Below are 24,704 nucleotides of genomic sequence, written 5' to 3' on the forward strand. Positions count from 1 at the left end.
CAATTTTTTTGAACCACTGCAGTCTATTTACTATCTACAGACACACAATATCACTATAAAGGTGGGACTTCATGGATTTTGACCCAGCAACACTGAATAATCAGTCATATATCTTTCCAGGTCTGGATGATGAATTACTTGGATTGAAACTGCAGCCAGTGGTGTTCCCATATATCTGCTGCTCTTAACTTTCTAGATGCTAGCGATCCTGGGTTTGGAAAGCACTGTCTAAAGAGCCTTAACAATTTTTTTCAGTGCATTTTGTAGATTATACACTGTTGCTAATGAGTATTGACATTGGAGAGAGTGAATGCTTGCAGATGCGTTAACAACCAAGCAGACTGCTTTGATTTGGATCAGCCTCCTGAGTGTTGCTGGAGCAACACTCTGCATGTGTGTCCATGCAGCCTATGTGCTGCTGTATGTTTCTCTGTACATCTCTGTGTATGTGTCTCTGAGTATCTGTCATGTCACATTTCATCCAGATATGTTGGGATTATTCCATCACACTTTTGACTTGTGCCTTGTAGATGGTGGACTGAATCTAACTATTCGGAAAGGCGGAAGTGAGGATTGCAGATGCGAGAGATCAGAGTCTAGATTAGAGTGGTGCTAGAAAAGCACAGCAGATCAGGCAGCATCCGAGAAGCAGGAAAATTGATTTTTCGGGCTAAAGCCCTTCATCAGGAAGCTAACTATTGTCCCTTGACATTGAAAGGCCTTACCATCAATGAAGGTCCCTCTATAAACATCCTCGAGATAACCATTAATCAGAACTATGCACTTAAATACTACAGTTACAAGAGCGAGTCAGAAGCTAGGAACTCTGCACCCCCAAAGCCTGTCCATCAACCATAATGCGCAAATCACAAGTGTGAGGGAATATTAAATATTACAGAATTATTATGGCTCCAATATCACTGAAGTAGCTGGACACCATCCATGTCAACAGTGTCCACTTGATTGACACCCCATCAAACCTAAAGACTATCTGGTCATTTCACCCAATGGTGGCAGTGTGTCCCATTTTCAAGATTCACTGTGTCAACTCACCAAACCTCCGCTTAGTGAACCAAATAAGCCTGCAACATTTAACACTTCATCAAGGACAGTAACACATGGGAACACCACCAGCTGCTTCAATCCAGGCAACCTGCTGACCGGGAACTATTCCTCTGGTCCTTCACTGTCACTGAAGCAAAATCCTGGAACACCTTTCATGACAATGCTGTGAATGTGCATACGGGTGGTGACTATAATGTTTGAAGAACCACTTGTTCAAAGACAATTATGGATGGGTCTTGCAAGCAATGATCACAACTCATGCAGTATCAAAATAAATGCCAACCTGATAGCAGTTAAAGTTGTGATTGTGCTAGATGAGATAGTTGTGGAAGCAAAGGTTCTTGGGGAGCTCTATAGCACTCTACGATAGTCAGTTAAGTGTTGGGAGGAATAGTCAATATTGCCAGCAAGTGACACCTACTCATGTATAATCTGCCCACAATCTTTCAGAATGTGTTCCACCTGAACCACACAACTAGCATTACCAGCTTCATCATTACCTTCTTTCTATCATTAGATAACATGTGAGACTACTTGCTTTCAATTCCAGTTCAAGTCACCACTATTTACAATTCATTCAATAAGGAAGCAGCCAAAATGAGCATACAGCAAGCTTGGAAAATGTTCAAGCTTAAAAATAGTTTGTAACCTTCATGCTGCATGCATTCCAGACAATGACTATGTCTGATCAGCAAAGGTCTTATCCCCAAGTTCACTACCACTATCTTGGAACTCACATTAACCAGTAAATTAAAGGATAACAATGTCAACAATGTGGTATCAGGAACTGAAAAGACGTTACCTCCTCTGCAATTGTCAAATGTTGCTCACTCAAACTTTAAAGATCCAATTATCTACGGACATTAGCTCAGCTCAACTAACACTAACTTACGGTTATATTAATGCTTAAAATACAAATAAATATTTGCTAGGTGCAAATTGTGTCACTCATTATAGACAAACAATGGTCCTTGCCCCTTCCCTTTGATACCACTGACATCCCTATTGAAAATGACCTCTGACTGCACCATTGCTGAGTTAATTTCTGTAAAGCAATCAATTTCAGATTCTATGATGTTAATGAAAGAAAATACTACTTAACAATGAACTTTAAAAATCTACCTATATTGCAGCTTTATACATATGTAATCATGACTAATGAGATGGACATGTTTCAATCTGATAGTTAATTGATTTTTTTGGTATTGAGGAACTAAATAAATTTCAATGGAGTAGAATCATCAAATATAAGCAAGTTTCAGCCAAGCTTCAGAAACTTCCATAATCACCACCTGCTGCTAGGTTTCTATTATTCCATAACTTAGGTAGGATTTGGCTTATTACATTCTGCTGTAAGGCTGGTTGCCATAACAAATAGATGTGAAAAATTTGTAAGACCATATTTTCTGTATACCATAAAGATCTATTGGAGCTTCTTATTGGAGACAAAGAACATATCAAAATTCTAGAGTTTTGTGCATTCTGAGATATTTTCTTTTTACTTGAATATATTTCCTTATTCAGCAACAGCTGTAATTCTACTGTATAATAGAGGAACAACTGTGCAGAGAAGTATGTGTAATTGCATTGATCCTAATGTACTATTATGAGTAGCATCAAACTGTCCCTACATTGCATATTAATCTTATTTAAAGACATGGAATGATAGAAAGTTCAGGAAACTTTTCTGTTTTATGTAAAGAAAATGTCAGTAACACTAAATGGATTGTTGGTAAATGCAAGAGATTGCCAGTTCCTGGTACATTAATATACCACGCATATCCACAGAGTTTTTCAAAATCCTTAGCTGCAACAACAAGATCACAGAATTTTAAGTATTTTTTACAAAATAAAACTACATGCCCAATGAGCAGTAAATTAGATATTTCAGTGAAAGCAGGTACACTTAGGAAAGGACAGCAAGTGTCCAACTTTCCCAATTTACAAGTAATGGGAAAAAAATGAGAAAATGAAACTGTAACATGGAAGTTCTTGTGTTACTAGCAAAAAAATGAGATGGTATAATGTCATTTCTCAAAAGTCAACAAATAGGCATCCATGTGCAGCAACAAGGGCTTTATGGAAACATATTTCTGAGGTTGTGAGTTGAGCTCTTACTGTGTTGGACAAAGTTAATTATCTCAACAGGTCAGAAAAGGAAAACAGAGTTTTCATCTAAATTACTGGGCAAGTAACTGAATTCCAGAGAATCACATATGTAGTAATCGCTTCTAGTACAGTCATCAAGCATTGCAGCTTTAGGTAAGACTCAATATTCCTTGTTCCAGAAGCATGGTCACTCGGCAAGTGTCTTAGATCCTAATTTGCCTGCTAGCACATTGATGTTTACACTTAGTGGCCACCATCCAATAATGCAACCAATTTTGAGCAGGAAAGATCCTGTGGTTCATCAAGCTGTCCCACTTAAGTGTCATATTTAGTGCAGTACTATTGGTGCATTCTGTAGCAATGGATAGATGAGCCTCTAGGTTGGCTGTGATATATATTACTTTAGTTGTCAGATGATAGTTGGGAGGTTTGAAATTGTATGGATCAGAACATGCTGCTTTGAAGCCTTAACATATTGCACCGATATCAATTAATGCTGTCTAAAAGTAATCCAGAACTATTAGCAGACTGTGTATGAAAAATGAAGGAACTCAAACTGAAGCACACTTTGCACCCCACTTTATGAGAAATGGGATAATAATGAAACAACAGATAAGAATCAAAGTTAATGGAGGGAACAAAAACTTGAAAAGTTCTCCATGACAGTTCTACCAAAATAGGTCCAAAAAATGAATCTTTCCTTCATGATTCCATAAAGTATACACCATTTTTATCGAAGGATAACTAAGCCCTGGCAAGAAACATATGCAATTTACACTGGAAAAAATTCAATGAGTTCTGCTGAGGAACAAGACTTTGCAGTATCCTTGACAGATGGAAGAATGGATATTTTAGATCTTTATTCCATATAATAGCTTAGAACATTTACTGAATGGGAGAATGGCTGAAGTCAGAAGTCACATGATGCCAGGCTATACTCCAGCAGGTTTATTTGAAATCACAAGCTTTCTGAGCGCTGCTCTTTTGTCAGGTTCATTTAAGGAAGCAGCAAGACTCTGAAAGCTTGTGATTTCAAATAAACCTGTTGGAGTACAACCTGGTGTCATGTGACTTCTGAATTTCTCCATCCCCATACAACACCAGCACCTCCATATTAAGGAAAAATGAATGACCTCACATTTACCAATATCGTACTCCATCTGTCAGACCTTTGACCACTCATTTAACCTAACTTTCTCCCCCTGCAGACTTTGCTGTAACATTCATCTTACTGTTATCTGCAAACTTTGACAGACCACACTTGGCCCCCAACCCCAAATCATCTGTGTAAATTCCAATTAATTGTGTTCCCAATACTGATCCCTGAGGCACGTCATGAGTCACTGATCACCAAACAAATAATCACTCATTTATCTACACACTTTGCTTTCTGATAGTTAACCAATCCTCTATCCACACTAATACATTACCCATAACACAGTGCACTTTTATCTTATGCAGCAGCTTTTTTGTTTAATTCTTTCTGGAAATCCAGATACACCACATTCACCAGTTCCTCATTGTCCATCATGTGAATATAATGTCCTCAAAGAATTGCAGTAAATTAGTTAAACACAACCCATGCTGTGTCTGTCCAATGATACAATTTCTAAGCAGATATCTTGTTATTTCTCCCTTGATGATAGATTCAAGCATTTTCCACACTACAGAAATTAAGCTCATTGCCCTTTTGTCTACCTCCTTTTTAACCAGTGGCATCGCTTTTGCTGAATTCTAATTTGCAAGACCCTGGAGCATTTTGGTAAATTACCACGAGCATTTCCATATTTACTGGGATGCATTCCATCAGGGCCAGGAGATCCGTCTACCTTTAGCTCCATTAACTTGCCCAACTCTGCCTATTTAGAAATAATGATAAAAGCAAATTACTGCAGATGCTGGAATCTGAAACCAAAAGGGAAAATGCTGGAAAATCTCAGCAGTCTGGCAGCATCTGTAAGGAGAGAAAAGAGCTGATGTTTCGAGTCAAACTGACCCTTTGTCAAAGCTTAAAAAAAGGGAGAAATAGGGAGGTATTTCTACTAGACTGAGAGAAGGTGAGTCATGGCTCCAGAAGCAAAGGTAGCAATAAAGAGGTGATAATGACAGTGCATAGAGAGATTATAGGGAGATTATGATTAGAAATAATGATTGTTTCTAGTCTTCACCTGCCATAGCTACTTTGTCTTCAATCCACAGTAAAATTGATTGACTCTCAAATATTAAGAATGGGCAATACATGTTGCCGAGCCAGTCTCACCCTCATCTCGTGAATGAATAAAGTGTTATTGGCATGTTAGTTGTGTCTGCTACTGTGAAGATTGGCACAAATACCTTGGTGATGTCCTCATTTCCCATTATTAAATCCCCCTTCTCATCCTCTAAATGACCAATGTTTACCTTAGCCAGCCTTTTCTATTTTATATATTTATAGAAATTTCTGCCATCTGTTTTTATATTCTAAGCCAGTTTACTCTCATTACCTTACATTCTTTAGAACTCTTCTCATGGCTTTCTGTTAACCTTTACAGATTTTCCTAACCTCTCATCTCCCACTAATCTTTGCAATTTTGTAGGCATTAGCTTTCAATTTGATATTCTCTTATATTCCTTAGTTATCCAGGGCTGATTAACACTTTTCCTACAGTCCTTCCTTTTCACTGGTATATGTTTTTGCTTAGCACTGTGAAGAATCACTTTGAAAGTCCTCCACTGTTCCTTAATTGTCCCATATTATCGTCTTTGCTCCCAGTTTATCTTAGCCAACTTCTCCTTTATCCCATTGTAGTTTCCTTTGTTTAAGCAAAGCATCACACTGTGATCAGTGTTAATCAGGATTGGTTGCATGGCACTAGAAAACTTTGCTAGTATCCAAATATTGGTATTTGGATTGTTAACTTACAGCATCTACCTCGTATACTGTTTTGATCTACGTGCTCACTCTTTCTATACCTCATTCATGCTCCTCTATCTTTGAAGAATGTCCTGTATCTCAGAATGGTTAATGAACAAGAATGATATCATATGATAATTAATGCCCATAAATTATTCATCCCTGATTCATCCCTGGCCAGATCATAGATTAATGTGCTCAATTGTGTGATCAAAACCCACACATTATTGATAAAATATGGTCACGATATCTTTGTATACTTTTGGATGAGAATGTATTTGGCGTTGAAAATGAGAGCTTAGAAACACTGTTACTTTCTGCATAGTCAAACCAAATGGATGCTCTCAGGTACTTCTTTGATGCTATCAGGCTATCTTTGTAAGTTTTTTCAAATGGTTATAATTGCTCATCTTTGGCTGTTTCTGATTGCAGGTGTTCACACTGGCTCTGGCCAAAATGTAACAGGTCAACCTTGAGAATGTCTTCAACTTCAATTAATCAATTGTGTCATGTGAGGTCTGTTCCACCACATTGGATATCATTTGAATCTCATGAATTGTGAATATAATGAGATTTGTATTTACTGAGAATCATTCTTCACCATTTATATCCACCAGGTAGATGATTTCAGGAAGTGAAGATAAGCTTGCATTTTGGGACTGCTGTGTCATTCTGCCAATGCATGGAGGTGGTGATTTGTTATATACTGAGATAACCTCATGTAGGTTGTGCCAGGGAGTGACACTTGCTGAGTGCATGACTTGCAGGATGTAATAGTTGTAGTATATTGACACTGGCCCTTTGTCAGTTTTAGTTTTTAATAAATATGAAAGCTTGCATCATTTTATAATATCAACATTTTAACAAAATGGGAAGTTTGGTATTTTCTGAAATTTATCAATCTTTTTGCCATTTAGCTTGCCCTGAAGATCCTTCCTGAAGACATTAACTAGTGTCAGAGCAATTCAATAAGCATCACAGAGTTCTACTTCTGAAAATCATACTCATGATTTTTGTTGCAGCATCTTCCAAAACACTGATCAATAGACCCTTGGGATTTCTGTCTGTATGACATTAATTAGAGTCCATTAATCCTGAAGTGAATTCTTAACTTGAGCTGGTTTGTGAGAACTTTCCAGATCTTTCTGATTGTTCATGTAATGACCAGACATTAAAGACCAATTCTGTGAAGCACTTCATTGACAGTGGCCAGCAAGATTTTCATAGCTCTCTTCTCAGAATCCTCTGTCAGTTGATCTGTAAAGTAAAACTGCTTGAGTTGTTTGAAATCCTCTGGTGTGGTAAAGGGATCACTGGACATGCAATTCATAATTAAGTGTTTGCCTTCCATTTCTCTTTGGAACTCATTTTTTTAAAGAGGTAGAGTACAATGTTTGTTTATTTGGTTTACATCTTCAGCTTTGATCTCATCTTTAACATCATCACAGAAAATGACATCACCACAGAAAATGACATCATCAACCTAAAGAAACCCAAACATATAAACAGAAAGCAGGAATTATCAGCAGTGCTTCACCCGGAAGCCCACTGAAGATGATACCTAGTAGTGTGACGAAATGTCTAGGAATGAACCTTCCAGCTCAGAACCTCAACATGAACTTCAAATCTTCTCAAAACTTGCTAAGTTAACAGTCATGTTGCATTGAACTTCACCCATTTCTGTGATGTCACAGAGAGGTTTTGATGGAAATGACAAGACCTTTGTCGGAAGCAGATGAATTCTCTACAGCTCCTGAGGGTCTTAGTTAACATAGCTCATAAGGGAAGTGGTTATACATACTGCAAACATGCAAGGAACATCCTGTTAACTAAGAATTGTACCAGATCTCTTTGGTGGTATAGCCTCTATCTCTTCTCATTAGGTAGACTAGACAAAGTGTAGCCAAAAGGAATGGTGGCAGAAATGTATCGTAAACAACCACAAACTGAACCACAAACTGGCAGACAGGGCAGATCCCATGGAATGCCACTAGTAATGATCAGGAGATAACCAGGCCCTTGCGCCTTAACAACTGTTTGCTTTTGAAGCAGAATCTCAGAGGTTCTCTCCATGAATCAAGTATAAAAGCTTTTATCTTTGTAAGACTAAGATGATAAAGGGCCTATAGCTAACCCAGAAAATGCTGACCAAATTCATCAGTGGCAGCACCTCCGGAAGGAAAAACAGTGTCAACATTTTGAGTTCATCTATCTCAAACTGTTCGCTAACCACCCTTGGACATGAGGATCCTGTGAGAGAGAGCATCTGTATTTCAATTTATGCATAATATTTTTACAGCAGAAAGTGCGAGAAAAGCTAAAAGGGCTTAAAATTGATAAATTTCCTGGCCCCGATGGGTTACATCCTAGAGTTCTGAGGGAGGTGGCTGAGGAAATAGTGGAGGCGTTGGTTGAGATCGTTCAAAAGTCACTGGAGTCAGGGAAAGTCCCAGATGATTGGAAGATCGCTGTTGTAACGCCCTTGTTCAAGAAAGGATCAAGGCAAAAAGATGGAAAATTATAGGCCAATTAGCCTAACCTCGGTTGTTGGTAAAATTCTAGAATCCATCATTAAGGATGAGGTTTCCAAATTCTTGGAAGAGCAGGGTCGGATTAGAACAAGTCAACATGGATTTAGTAAGGGGAGGTCGTGCCTGACAAACTTGTTGGAGTTCTTTGAAGAGGTGACAAGTAGATTAGATTGGGGAAACCCAGTGGATGTGGTCTACCTAGACTTCCAAAAGGCCTTTGATAAGGTGCCACATGGGAGGCTGCTGAACAAGGTGAGGGCCATGGTGTTCGAGGTGAGCTACTGGTATTGATAGAGGATTGGCTGTCTGACAGGAGGCAGAGAGTTGGGATAAAAGGTTCTTTTTTGGAATGGTAGCCGGTGACAAGCGGTGTTCCGCAGGGTTCAGTATTGGGGCCGCAGTTGTTCACATTATATATTAATGATCTGGATGAAGGGACTGGGGGCATTCTAGTGAAGTTTGCCGACAATATAAAGTTAGGTGGACAGGCAGGTAGTCCTGAGGAAGTGGGGAGGCTGCAGAAGGATCTAGACAGTTTGGAGGAGTGGACCAGGAAATGGTTGATGGAATTCAATGTGAGCAAATGCGAGGTCTTGCACTTTGGGAAAAAGAATAGAAGCATGGATTACTTTCTAAACGGTGAGAAAATTCATAAAACCAAAGTACAGCGGGATCTGGGAGTGCTAGTTGAGGATTCTCTAAAGGTAAACATGCAGGTTGAGTCCGTGATTAAGAAAGCGAATGCAATGTTGTCAATTATCTCAAGAGGGTTGGAATATAAAAGCACTGTTGTGCTACTGAGACTTTATAAAGCTCTGGTTAGGCCCCATTTGGAGTACTGTATCCAGTTTTGGTCCCCACACCTCAGGAAGGACATACTGGCACTGGAGTGTATCCAGCAGAGATTCACACGGATGATCCCTGGAATGGAGGTCTAACATACGAGGAACGGCTGAGGATCCTGGGATTGTATTCATTGGAGTTTAGAAGATTAAGGGGAGATCTAATAGAAACTTACAAGATAATACATGGCTTGGAAAGGGTGGATGCTAGGAAATTGTTTCTGTTAGGCGGGGAGACTAGGACCCGTGGTCACAGCCTTAGAATTAGAGGGGGTAAATTCAGAACAGAAATGCGGAGACATTTCTTCAGCCAGAGAGTGGTGGGCCTGTGGAATTCATTGCCACAGAGTGCAGTGGAGGCTGGGACGCTAAATGTCTTCAAGGCAGAAATTGATAAATTCTTGATGTCACAAGGAATTAAGGGCTACAGGGAGAATGCGGGTAAGTGGAGTTGAAATGCCCATCAGCCATGATTGAATGGCCGAGTGGACTCGATGGGCCGAATGGCCTTACTTCCGCTCCTATGTCTTATGGTCTTATGACATCTCCGGTCCAATGCCTCCAAAAGACACACTGGAGAAAAGTTACAACAGGGATCACCAAAAACTTGCACAGTCCCAAGGACAGAAACAAGTGATACTTTCTTAAATAGTTGCAATCATCACTGGAATGTTTGATGTAAAAGTGGTGCTTGGATCTTTTGCACATGAATGGGAACAGTTGATATGGAAGTTGAAAATTAACATGCAATGGCTGGCTCTGAGGAGCATAGATTTCACAGCGACTGTAGACAGTTGGTGAGAGGAGCAGATATTTAATGAGCTGAGACATCCAAATCGTCCTGAGCTATTCATCTGTGAAGATCTGCCAAATTAATCTGTCTCTCAGCTGTCGAACAAACATCATCACAGCGCATGCTTTCTGTTCTTCGGTGGGTTAGATACAAATCATCAGCAGCATTACCTTCAGGCTTCTGGCATTCTCTACGACATCTACTGTCAGTCTATGGTTGAATAATCATGAAATCCAAAACATACTAGTGCAATTTATGAAGTGGTACTGTACTTCTGCTCCATGGCACTGCCAGACCAAACCAGGACACAGGAGAATTTCTTTCAAGCTTCCAACAGCTTGCTCAGCTTTTATTTGTGTCTTCTTTGACCATATTCCTCTGGAGTATTGATATTCCTATGAAAAGACACTTCTGGTTATCATGCAACAAACCTAGTCCTCGCCTCTGCTTTTAAAATAGTACTGAGAAGCTGGAATGGTGAGTGTAAACACATCCTGACAGTTCACAGCATATCATGAATTGACGTGCAAGAAGCAATACCTGTCATTGTGAATAATCCACATAGTTAGGGAATGGATGCCTCCAGGGCTCATAGAAACGTGAGAGTTCACATTTGGGGCAAACCCTGCCATAAAGCAGCAATCAATAAACCTGACAACCTCAAAGAATCCATTAATTCTGGAAATTGCATTGGCCCTCTCGTTTATGTAGAAGAGCTGTCAAATTGTATAAATTGTCCTGTTTTGGCAAAGAGAGCATTAGTGACTTGTCTTAAAAAAAAGCAGTGCACATAAAATGAGTGGATCTGTCATAAGTCTTTTGAGGGTCCAAGTACTGAGCCTGCAGCATAAAAAATGAATGCTATGGCTGCTTTCAAGGCTCAGTATGACTGAACCTTCTCATGGTCCTTTACTGCAATTTTGATTGCCACTGGAAACAGAAAATTCCTGTGTTGCTTCATGGCTGAAGCACAACCTCCTGACATTGATAATAAACAACAAGAAAAAAAACAATATGAAGCTTCAGACCAATCTTTGCATTTAGTACTAAACTGTTCAGTGTTTTGACTCAAACAAACAAGAATGTTCTACGTTAAGTTACAGCTGCCTGAAAAGGAGATTGTTGCATTGAAAATGATCCATTTTAGATTATCTGGATAAACTTAAAATTATTTACTCTAAAGACTTTTAAATAATTAGCTTGAATGCTTACTGAGCCTGACATAAAATCACCTAAAATTTTAACAGATTAATGTTAAATACTGGTAAATACAAAATACCAATGATCAGAAATTCCCAAATTTTCATAAACAATATTCTGAGATTTCAGAGTGTGACATATATCAAGTCCATGAGTAGGAAAGTGGAGAATAATCTCTTTTGCAGTTTTAAAATTAAGTTTTCCATACTTCACACACATAGATTTGTAATTATAGAACTTGTATCGAGTTTTAATGAGTGATAAGGTATAATTGAAAGTTACCAATGTGTATTTCTTAGAAGTTAAATATAGATTAGCAAGAATTTTAGGAAAAATCGCCCACCTGCTCTGAAGTAATATCAGCTCCTTCTGGAGAAATGGACTAAGTGCAATGTACCATTGACAATGGGGTAGCGATAAAGTGAGTTAACTAGCCATGTGAACAGGTGCATTTGCACAGAAGACAGCAGAACTGGCATCACACCTTAGTTTGGCTAAAAATAAGAAGCTCCTTCGTGGAGCCCACCTGTTTTGATGCTGAACACCACAGCTCCTAAAGTATAAGCTATTCTAAAAGGGACAGATGAACTAAAGAAAACTAAGTCAGCCAGCATTGCAGATTACTGTTTGAAGAGTTTTGCACAAATCAGAAAATGGATTTAAAGATGACAATCAGCTTGAAGCCAGGTAATATATAAAAATGGTCCAAATGAAAAAAAAAGCTTGATGAAGACATCTGCTAAGAATTTACGATTCACAGAATGCCACCTGTCTTAAATGCACTTGCAAGTATATTTTATGCTATTTTGGCAAGAGAAGCAGCATACATGTTGACAATGGTGGAAACACTGCAGTATGCCAGAAATATAAGCAACGATTAAAAGTGAGAAATTATTAATGGAATTGACATAAATTGTTTTACAAGGATATTCTATCAGCATGATTCACATTCACATTGTCAGACAACTTGAATAGCAGCATGGAGGACTGTGTGAAATTGAATGTATTCTTTAAAATCTAGACTGTTTTCTATTTTGGAACAAATTGAAATATTACACACAGAGAGCACTGAGGTAGCCCAAAAGTTCATAAACATCCTTTGGCATAAAAGTATGGTCAGTGACAATGAATCTGAAGATTTCCTTGGCCGGTGAATTTCCTCTCTTGTGCCTAAGATGCCATTTCAAAAGGTTTTCCCGCAGCTGGGAAATTTTGCCAGTATGGTTACAACTTGCTGATTCATGTGAAAAAAATGGTAAAGTCATACTTGAGTGGAGTCAGCTGATGATTTAAATTGCCTGCTGCCTTCCTGAACTGTGCAAGACCCAGTTCATGTCCCTTTCATTTTCATGTGAAATAAGATAAAGGCAGTGCATAGTGTGTGTAGGGGTGGCCAGACACCAGATATCCAAACTCTGTTTCCACCTTTGTTGCTTCACTAACGTGGAGAAATTCTCTGACATGGTGAAAATAAGGGCGTACATTTGCATTTGTGAAAGAATGATTTCCTTCTTTGCAATCTAATTTGGAGGTTGCTAAAATAGGTGGCTACAATTCTCAGGCAGAGATTCAGACAGATTCAATATTTCTGTACAACTCACAAAAGTTTGGATGAAGAAGTTGATTGAACTAAAGAAAGGTAGCAAGAGAAGGCTCCAAAAGCAAATTGTCTTTGAAGGCATCCACTGAGAAAACAAACTCAGTGAATATCATGTATTTTAATGACTTGTGACATTACAGAGGTTTTTTTGAGGTAATCAATATTAATGATTTCTGGGAAGGTTTTCGAATTGAGTGCAATTGACGATTCCAGCACGATTTGTACCTAAAATTACAACTACTGGTACACAATTCTTTATCCAATATCCTTGGGGCTAGTTGTTTTTCAGATTTTGGAATTTTTCAGATTTTAGAATAAATGACATTTTCACACTGAAATTAAAAAAAAAACTTACCAAACAGTACACCCATGTGTGACTAGTACAAGTGCTGAGCCACAATTGACACCTACTAGTGCTGGGCCACGCCACCACGTCACGTCTGAGTGACGTAGGTCAAGTGGGTGTGGAATTGGGTTGCCCCTGTTACCTCGACAAACAACCTTGTTACACAGAAAAAGTCTTCACAAAAAAACTTCAGATTTCAGAGCTTTTCAGATTTCAGAATTTCGGATAAAGGATTGTGTACCTGCATTTTCAAAAGTACTCAAAGTCCACCCCAAGTTCTTGATCAAATTAATTTGTACAACAATAAAGTTGCTTCACATACAATTTTACAATTAATCATCATGTCACAATGTAGTTTTATCTTTAAGAAAAACTTGTGCAAAGAATATTTCATAATATATTTGGTAAATTTTGATTATACAGCAGATAATAAATTGTTTAATTTTAAAAAAGCACATTTCACACATAAGACTACATACCACAATAGTAATTTGACTTTGAATTATTAGACGTGGCTTTAAAAGAAAATGCAGAATTATTTCAAATCTTTCAAAGTAATCCTAAGAGATATTATGCTCAAATTTGCAGTTAATTACAACAGTCTCAAAGCACATGAATTAGCTTGTACCAGAAGCCTGTAATGGGTATTGATGGAGTCACACCCAGTATTGTCATCGAAATCTGGTTCCTGCAAAATATTTTTCAAACTAGCACAAAGTTTTGCAGGAATTACAACTGCACAAACAATTTGCACATAAAATTCCGTAATGTTTATAGCTTAAGCTAATTTAAGATAAACATACGAAACATTGCATGTTTATCTTAAACATATAAACATTTTGAAAGAAACTTGAGGCTTTTCATTTCACATCAAATTCTTCTGACTTTGTACATCACACTCTTGAGCATATTGTCATAAAATTTAACATCAGATAATTCTATGATTTGATCTGATAAATTCTGCATGAGTCTTAAAGTCACAAACTTCCATTTTGTTTAGTTTCAACATTTCCTCTTCAATTAACAAAAAATAATTTTAGATATTTAAAAACAATTTAAGAAGTTGTGATGGCTCATGACAGAGAATTCCACACTCTTGCTACCTGTGTAAAAAACACTTTTCACTTCCCTTTATTTTTTCTTGCACTAATTTTAAATTTGTGCCTTCTCATCAACATCTTGCTGATCAATCTATAACTCTCATAATCCAGAAGAACTTTATTCAGTTTATTTTTATTCATCGGTAAGAACCTTAACTGTCATTTATAATGTATATGACCTCCTCAACATAGGTAATATCAAAATAAATCTATACTGCACCATTCATTCACAAAGGCTTCTCAGACAACTCCATCCAAATCTGTGGTTGCTACCATCTACAAGTATAAGGGCAGCAGATGCATGAGAGCCCATTCATTTGCAAGTTCCTGTCCAAAAAACACACCGTTCTTACTTGGAAATTTTTGTTTTTTTTCTTAGTTTTGTTTTTATTTTCTTTATTCCTGCTTGCCATGTGTAGAAATACAACCTGCATCTTTAGGAAACCTCGGTTCTTTAGTACTGAACATAAAAACAGCCCCAAAAAGGCCATCAAGGAATCACCAGCCTTCACACATTTCTACTCAAATAAATGCCCTTCTATGCATCCAAATATACTTTTCTCCATTTGTTTTATATTCCATTAACTTCATCAAAGTTCCTTCATTTTGCATCTTGCCAAGTCTGCAGGAAAACCTTTATTAATCACCTCATCATTTAATTCGTTCATCAGAAGAGTCTTTAAAATTGATCAAGTTTGGTTTGCCTGTGAAACATACAATTCTTTGCTGCCAGCAAAAATTTTGTACTTCCGGGGATTGCAAGCCAGAAGGTCAGGCCTGTAGTGTTTCATTTCATTCTTTGACATGAGCTTTGTTGACTAGTGGCTTCACCACTCAATAATTGTGATCACAAATGAACTGCATTTTCTCAAAATATGTCAATTACTTAACAGAAATTAAGAATATGCTATTCTCTTACCGTTTTTAGCCTTGCAAATTCTGTTGTCTGGCTGCAACAAGTAACCTTCCACACAGCCACATGTATAGGATCCAATGTAGTTCGTACATGTTTGACTACAAGTTCCATAAACACTGCATTCATCAAAATCTGAAAGAGTCAAGCAAGTAGTTGCTTAAATTCATACTGGTACTTCATGTCATGTAATTTATTCATGTAGAAAACAAATAATATTGATCTGCATTCAAATTGAAGATCTCTTTTGAATTTTTTAGTGATTTAAAAAATCAACAGAAACAACAAAATGCTGGTTAGAAAGCAGTAGAACTGTTTTACTGTCCAGAAGTTTTGAATTCAGCACTGCCCCAGACAAACAAATGATTAAAAGCCCAGAACACAGGTTTGTTAATTAGAATTACCATAGTACAATAATTGTTTTCCACCTACAATTCCCCAAAACACCAGCTACTATGTTCTCGCTGCTTGGAAAAGTATTAAGTATTACCCTGGAAAATATGAATCTGCCACTTGTTTTATGCAACAGTACACTGCAGACAGATAATTCTTACTAGGTCTCCCCAGAGTCATGGACAAGGACGTCAGGACAGGCAGTCAGAGAGAAACATTTTCATTGGAGCTGATTGGAATTGGATCATGCTATATTTTAAACAAAATAGTTAACTGTTTGCTAAGTTTCTGGTAAGTGGTTAAGATCTTTTTTACATTTAACTTCAACATAGTGTACCAAATTTGTAAATCACAAGTTCATAAATTGTATAAAATCTGGCATACGTAAATGAATAATATAATTAAATAATTGATTGAAACCCCATTAAAAATGTCAGCAATTTTGAGCAGATTCAGCCTGGAGTTTATAAGCTGGAAGCTGAACTACCATCCATCAAGGAGGGCGAAAGTTACCTGAATATTTTGTACCAGAAAATAATTACACCTTTTAAGAAAAAGTGAGGAAAATTGTACCATGGTAAATCAGGGTTGCAGAATGACAGAAAGTGGCAGAGAGAAATTTAAATAAAAAAACTACAAACATATTACCAATCAAAACTAGATGTTACAAAAATATCAAAAACTCAAAATAAAGGCTTTGTATTTTAATGTGCATCAAAATCATAACAAATTAACTCAGTTTTAACTAACTTATTAATCATAACATTAACTCAGCTAAAGTTCTGGGGACCTGGGTTCAAACCTTGCTATGACAGATGGTACAATTTGAATTTAATAAATAATCTGGAATTAATGATGGCCAAATTGTCAATTGTCAGAAAAACTCATCTGATTTCTGATGAGTTTGTCTCAGTCCTGATGAAGGGCTTTTGCCCGAAATGTTGATTTTCCTGCTCCTCGGATGCTGGCTGACCTGCCTTGCTTTTCCAGCACCACTCTATTCTTGACTCTAATCTCCAGCATGTGTAGTACCCACTTCCGCCTAAACTCATCTCATTCACTGATGTGCTTTAGGGAAGGAAATCAGTAATTCTTTCCTGGTCTGGTCTACATGTGACTCCATTACTACAGCAATATGGTTGATTCTTAACTGCTCTGTGGACAATTAGAGTGGGACAATGAGAATTTTTCTTTTAAAGTAGGAATGTACTTGTTTTCAGTATTCCAAGTTATTCCCTTAAATGCCCACCACTACAGAGGTGCTCAGATACCGTGGGTGAATTTAAAAAAAAACAACCGGACAAATAGTGAATATTAAGGTAAATAAATATGATCTGATAGTCATTGCAGAGACATGGTTTCAGGATGACAAGGACTGGGTCCTGAATATTGAGGGGTATGCAACATTCAAGAAGACGAGGAAGCAAGGTTGGAGGGATAGCACTATTCATCAAGGATGGGATTTGTGCAATGGCTGAAAGTGATCTTCATTCAGGGGATCAGGATATGGAATCAGTTTGCATGGTAATGACGAATGGCGGGGAAAAAGATCACTGGTACTTGTGGTTACAGGCTAACAGGAATCATAATGTGAGACAAAGCAAACAAGTAGAAATACTAAGCGCTTGTGATAAAGAGACAGCAATAACCATGTGTATCTTTAATCTACATATAAAAAGGAAAAAAAATAAGATGGACAGTGTTATCTGGGTGAAGAATCCATGCAAGACAGTTTCTAAGAGCAACATGATCTTGGACTGACCAGAGGACTGATTATATTCAACTTGATACTGTGTAATACAGCAGGATTAGTTAAAAACGTCCGAGTTAAAGCATCCAGAGATAGCAGCAATTAATGTTTGAACTTTACATCCAGTTTGAAAGGGAGAAGACTGAGTCTAGAATTTGTAGTTAAAGGTAATGCAGGTCTGAAAGCTGAGTCAGCTGATATGATGTGGTATATTCAGCTATTGGATAGATTGTTAGAGACATAGTGGTGGGCATTTAAGGGAATAACTTGGAATACTGAAAACAAGTAAATTCCTACTTTAAAGAAAATTTTCATTGGGGAATGAGCCATTATGGTTAACTAAAGACTTGAGAGAAAACATTAAACTTGAGGAGAAAGCATAGATCTATATAAAGATGAGTGGCCAGTCAGATGATGGATCAGAATGCAATGACTGACCTAATAGCAAGATGCATAATCAGGAGTATGATTAGAGTATGAGAGGAAGCTAGCGAGAAATGCAAGAACCTATAGAACAGGTTTGCACAGTCAACGAAGATGGATAAGAATAATTAGTCAATGTTGGTTCCCAAGAGAGTAAGAATGGGAGGTTAACAACAGATAATAAGGAAATAGTAGATAAAATAAACAGGTATTTTGCTTCTGTCTTCACCATAGACAATACAAAAATAAAATCCAGCAGCTGTTGTAAATGAGGAAGGCTAAATGGGGAGAGGAATTTAATGAAATTAAAATTATGAGGGAAACAGTATACCAAACAAGCCAATCAATCTGTGGGCTGTCAAGTCTCCAGGTCCAGATGGATTTCACCTTAAGAAAGTTTGCTGATTGGTTGTGTCAATTTACTTCCCCCAATTTGGGACATGATCCATCAGACTGGAAGAAAGCAATTATAACTCTTCTATTCAAGCAGGGAGGGAGACACATTGCCAATAAGTTTAATATCTGTCATGGAGAAGGTTTTAGAATTGATCATTAAGGAGATTATAGCTGGGCACTTTGAAATTGCCAAGGTAATCGAAAAGAGTCAGCATGGTTTTGTCAAAGGGAAGTCATGTTTAATCAATTTTTTTGAGCTCTTTGAAGAAGTAGCATGTGCTTTAAATAAAGAAAATTTGAAGATGTACTATATGTGAATGTCGAGAAAGAATTTAATAATGTTATCAAAGGCCAATATTGAAAATAAAACCTCATTTTGTGGGGTTTAATATATTTGTCCAGATAGAAGATTGACTGGCTTGTAGAAAGCAAATTATGCATAAATAGTTCTTTGTCTGACTGATGTAACGTAATGAGTCAAGTCCCTCAGGACTCTGTGTTGGTGCCTCAGTATTGAACAATTTATATCAATGACTTAGATATGGGGGTGCGGGGGTAGGGGGAGTGAAAGATGCTAGTTAAATTTGCAGAGAGTAAGATATAAGGAAGTTGCACGTGATAACATCTAAGTTAAATGAGTGGGGAAAAAATCTGGCACATGGGAAAAAATATGGGAAAATGTAAAATTCTTCACTTTCCACAGAAAGAATAATAAAGCACATTATTTAAATGGAGATTGCCAGTGGAAGTTTGAAGTGCAGAGCAATCTAGATGATCTGGCAAATGAGTGACAAGAAATTAGTATACAAACAAAAAGTTAGTATACAAACAAAGCACATAATCAAGAAGCTTAAAGGCATGCTGTCCTTGATTATTAGAAGAATTGTACATAAGCATTTGAATAATATGCTTCACTTACACAAGGCATTAATGAGATCACATCTCAAATATTGCATACAGTTTTGGCTCCTTATTTACAAAAGTATGTAAACATATTGGAGTGGTTCAGAGGAGGTTCATTAGATTGATACCTGGAATGAGCATTGTCTTATGAGGATACATTGGGCAGATTGGTTGTGCTTTCATTGGAGTTTAGAAGAGGGAGGAATGATTTGATTGAAGTGTATAAAATCCTAGTAATTTTGACAAAGTGGATGCAAAAAGGATGCTTCCTGTTATTGGTCAGTCTGCAACTAGGGGACACTTTCAGAATTCAGGATCATCTTTTCTGGATGGGGTGAATGTTTGCCTCTCAGAGGTTTTGGAAATCACTTCTCAGAAAATAGTGGAGTTGAGGTTATTAAATTTTTAAAGCAGAAGTAGATAGAATCTTGTTAAGCAAAATAGTAAAAAGTTATTGGGCTACACTGGAATGTAGAATTTGAAATAAAAATAGATCAGCCTTCATCACATTTAATAAAGGAATATGCTCATGTCGTCAATTTATCTAATTCTGCTCCCATTTCCTATGTTTGTATATTCCCCAAAGGTAATCTAAAGGGAACATGAAGCATAAAATAGAAATGCCATTGTTTCCATTGCAGACTGAGGAAACACATCAATCTTTGGAAGAGTCGGAGCTTTGGATTTAACAAGTGGCAGGGCTTAATTACACTCACTGTGGTGAAAGAAACGCATTAAATACAAGTCTCTTGAAACATTGTTCCACCTGGAGAAAAAGGTTTTGGGAACTTCCTGAGAGCATTATACCTATTTAGATACATTTTGGACCTCAACACTCTGCCTGTTCCTTCTTATGTGATTCAAATTACTAAGGGGGTCCCAATCCTTTCAATTTAGTTTCTTGTTTCGTGCAGCCAATCGATCACCTGTTGTAAGGAGGATGATTTCAGTAACTGGACCCAAAAATATATGTAAGGGCAGCATGTACAGTGAACAATTGCTTAGCTAACAAAATCACTTTTAAAAAAATGAAGAAGCCATAAACAGGACAACAATAATAATATTTTCTAAGCAGTCTAGTACACTTTCTGACTTACTTAGTTTCAATAAATTTTGGGAAGGATGTTGAAGCATTGGAAAAGGTGCAGAGGAGATTTACCAGGATGTTACCTGGTCTGGAGGGAAGGTCTTATGAGGAAAGGCTGAGAGACATGGGTCTGTTCTCATCGAAAAGAAGAAGGCTAAGAAGGGATTTGATAGAGATGATCAGAGGATTAGATAGGGTAGACAGTAAAAGTGTTATTCCTAGGATGATGCCTTCAGCTTGTACGAGGGGGCATAACTATAAATTGAGGGGTGATAGATTTAAATCAGATATCAGAAGCAGGTTCTTTACTTAGAGAATGATAAGAGCATGGAATGCCCTACCTGCCAATGTAGTCAACTCACCCACATTAGGGAGATTTAAACCATCCTTCGATAAGGACATGGATGATTTTGGGATAGTGTAGGGGGACGAGCTGAGAATAGTTCACAGGTCAGCGCAACATCGAGGGCCGCAGGGCCTCTTCTGCACTGTATTGTTCTATGTTCTATGTTCTAAAGAATACAATCTTAGTTGAATTTCTGATCAAGAAAACCAGTGTGGGACCAGGTTACTACAATTTATTAAAAGGAATAGTGTAGGCCATCAGCAAGATGTGCAATTTTGCAAGTAAAATTCCATCTGGCATAATCAGTAATTTGGTGATTTGAATTTACACACAATAGTATAATTTTGCAAGTCCAATCCATTATGTGTGAGGTCTACAACAGAGGTGAAATTTTAGTAAATATACTTGCATATACATTTTGACTGTGTCAACACCAGCATTGAACAAAGCTTTCCCAAAGGAAACGTTAGGTCTTTAAAAGCCCATATTCTTAACTTGATGAGATATCCGTGCTGCTCAGTGAAACTTCACGTCAGCATGTAGAAGCATGCTTTTCATGTTGACAACTGAATTTTCAATTTGTTTTTGCCTCTAGACAAACACAAATAAAATAACTTGGGCAAGCAAATAGAAAACAAATGTTTTCTCCAATACAACCTGCAACTATCTATTTTTGGTTAAAATATTAATGGATGCAATATAATGATTCAACACCTCTGTTGCAGTAATGAATTTTCACTGAGCAATTACTTCTTGCAACATTTGTTAAATATTATTGTGGTATGTAATAAATTTTCCACAAAAGAAACAAATTTTTTGAGATTGCAAACCTTCACAACTTTTCCCATCTTGTGCTACTTTAAAACCATCACTGCAGTAACAAGTTGCACCAGTTCTAGTGACTGCACATCGATACTGACAATTGGCTTGGTTACAAGTAGGCGAAAATTCTGGAAAAGAGCAAAATAAATTTGTATACATAAGATATTTCCTGCAAAATATAATATCAAAACAAATTCTTTAATTCTACAATGAATGTTTTGTGATTTCCTAAAGAACCATCAATTTGAACATTTATATCCTAATCATTTTGTGCCTGTGTAATTGCCAAATGTTTTGTATCCTGTTACTGTTTGTTAAATCATCAGTAACAGACTAGATTAGCAGTCATTGCTAATAATGCAAAGCTGAAAGCAACATGCAAGTACAGTCATATTCATTTCTTCCAAGAAATCATTGTAATTATCCCCATTTTAATTCAGTCAATGGCTATTGTAGTTACAGAAAGCACAAGGAGGGTGATAATATAGAATATAGAACATAGAACATAGAACAGTACAGCACAGTACAGGCCCTTTGGCTCTCGATGTTGTGCCAACATTTTATCCTACTCTAACATCAAACTAATCTATAGACCCTATATTTTACTATCATCCATGTGCCTATCCACAGTTGATTAAACGTCCCAAATGCATCTGACTCTACTACCATTGCTGGAGGTGTATTCCACATACTCAACACTCTCTGTGTAAAGAACCTACCTCTGACATCTCCCCTAAACCTTCCTCCAATCACTTTAAAATTATGCCCCCTTGTGATAGACATTTCTGCTAGGGAAAAAGTTTCTCGCTATCCAATCTATCTATGCCTTTTATCATCTTGCACACCTCTATCTGTGATATAACTTTCAACGAACTGTGTGTCTGAACCTTGAGGTATCTCTGTTCAACAACATTTACCCAGTCCTGTCTTTTTTTGTTTTACCAAAATGAAATATCTTGCATTTATCCAAATTAAACTCTATCTGTTACTCCTCAGCCCATTGGCCCAGTTGATTGAGATCTCTCATAATCTTAGATAACTTCTTCACTGTCGACTATGTGACTAATTTTGGTGTCATCCACAAACTCATTAACTATGCCTCCTAAATTCTCATCCAATAATTACCTAAAACATGTTTCATCTCAGGTACATATAAAAAAACTGTAAGATCTCTGGCTTTTGATTTGCAAGAAATTTAGTATGGTTCAAGAGGATGCACTGAGTTTCTTTTCCTTATATAAAAGCAGAAAATTATGGTGAAACAGATGCTGCCAGATCTAATCAGTTTCTTCAACATCTTCTATGTTTATTTCAGATTTCCAGCATTGACAGTATCTTGCCTCCCTTTTCCTTGAGTGATTATGGAAAAATATTCAGAATTTGGCTCGATCATCCTTGAATTGCCATGTGGCATATATCATTACTGACAACATTAGCCATAGCCTGTTGCATTGTGGAAAAGTGTGATTTACTCAAGACTTGTGTTTAATTGTGACCACAAATACAATTTCCACACCATTTAAAATCCTGAGATTTTTTTTTGTTTCAATTCAATTATTCTAATGTGAATAGAAATTACAGGTAATTTTATTCCAGTTTTTGGAACCATTTAAGGCTTTCGTTATGGTGCAAAATTCATGTTTATTTTTGTTTCGGAACAGCACTGTGGCATCATACAACATGCCGACAAATAAGAAAACTTACTTAATTGTGACATTAGAACTGCAAAAGTCATTTGGCTTCTGAGTAACACACAAAGTCTTAATAACTAAAGAGGAAAATGATTTTCTTTCCAGAAATAAAGTATATTTAAGAAAAACATCTTCACTCTATTCTTTTAGACTTGATTACAATCAGTCCATTCTATTCAAGGAATTCAAACCCAGAAACTGTAACTGAAATAATTATATGCTAAAAAGAACAAAAAATTGTTGCACATTTCTTAATCTTTGCTCAAATAAATTTAGTATGCCTTTAGGAAATGCAATATAGATATAGACCCATATTCATATACGTGCACAGACATAGTTACATATATTATTTTAGCGTCCAATTGTATTCACTCTCCAGGCTTATAGAGTGGAAAGTATAAGGCGTTTTCCCAGGGTGGAGGAATCATTGGTTTAAGGAATGAGGAGAAAGTTTAAAAGAGATGTGCAAGGCACTTTTTTCACAAAACAAGTAGTGAATGTGTGGAAAATGTTGCCAGAGGAGGTGGTAGAAGCAGACACAATTGCAGTATTCCAGAAGCACCTGGACTAATACACGAACATGGAGGGAATAAAAAAATACGGATCCTGTAAGTGAAGACAGATTTAGTTGAAGTGGGAGATGGCTCAGGGCAGGGTGACACTAGACACACGGACACACAAAATGGCCGTTGAGCCATCAGTTGGCAACTTGACACATAAGATGGCCACCGAACCACAAAATGGAGAGAGACGGCAGAGCAAACACAGTCGCTGCCTGTGGCCACCGGAATGCCAGCACAATGCACTCACAACCTCGTTGATTAGTTTAAGGTGGGTGGGAGAGATAGAAATGCTAACAGCTGGATACACACTCAATACAAAGTGTGTACTGCCAGGCCTGCAGTAATCATCCTTCTCAGGAAGAGCAATTAGCGCCCATTACTGCAGCAATGGACTTCCGTGCAGACATTGAAACTGACAATGTCTGCATTGAAACTAACAACAACCGTGCTGCAATTAACAAGGCTGTGCTGGAACTGACAATGACTGTATTGAAACTATCAATATTCTGCAATGACTGCCATAAAGAAATCATGTTACAAAGACAATAATCTCATCACTGACCTATTGTATCACAAGATGTATAAAAGTATGCTCCGGGTCGAGAGAGGAATCGCGGCTGACCACTGTGCTATTGGTGTCTTTCTCTCCCCAGAGCTCCGATATTTCCTTGTGCAATAAACTCTGTCATTGAACCTTGACTCTGACTCTGATTTTCCCCATAATATAGTAAAGAAAGGTAAAATTTGTTGCTGCAGGCTTAGAAGGCCGAAGGACCTGTTACTGAGCTATATTCTTTGCTATTCTTTGTTTCCAAAGTTTGTAATAACAAATTCTGTTGCATTTCAGACAAAATGCTTTGTCCAACTTTCCCGAACTTTTTTTTGCCAAGCCTGATTTCCATTCTCTTTGCTTTGTATCACCAAGATCAATGACTACT

The 24,704-nt window shown here is 37.4% G+C and overlaps 1 protein-coding gene across 1 annotated transcript in view; it reads right to left on the bottom strand.

Annotated features, from left to right (window-relative positions):
- The window catches only part of LOC122551725 (low-density lipoprotein receptor-related protein 1-like), a 1,910,187-nt gene that overhangs the window by 1,250,138 nt on the left and 635,345 nt on the right, over positions 1-24,704 (bottom strand). The window contains exons 4-5 of the mRNA XM_043694091.2: positions 21,521-21,640; positions 15,399-15,527 (exon numbers count right to left, since the gene is read on the bottom strand). Of these exons, the coding sequence (XP_043550026.2) occupies positions 15,399-15,527; positions 21,521-21,640 (249 nt within the window). The remainder of the gene's footprint in view (positions 1-15,398; positions 15,528-21,520; positions 21,641-24,704) is intronic.

The sequence above is a fragment of the Chiloscyllium plagiosum genome, unplaced genomic scaffold (genome assembly GCF_037043375.1).
Source record: "Chiloscyllium plagiosum isolate Xiang-an unplaced genomic scaffold, Cpla_swu_hap1 HiC_scaffold_7, whole genome shotgun sequence".
In the NCBI taxonomy this organism is placed as follows: domain Eukaryota; kingdom Metazoa; phylum Chordata; class Chondrichthyes; order Orectolobiformes; family Hemiscylliidae; genus Chiloscyllium; species Chiloscyllium plagiosum.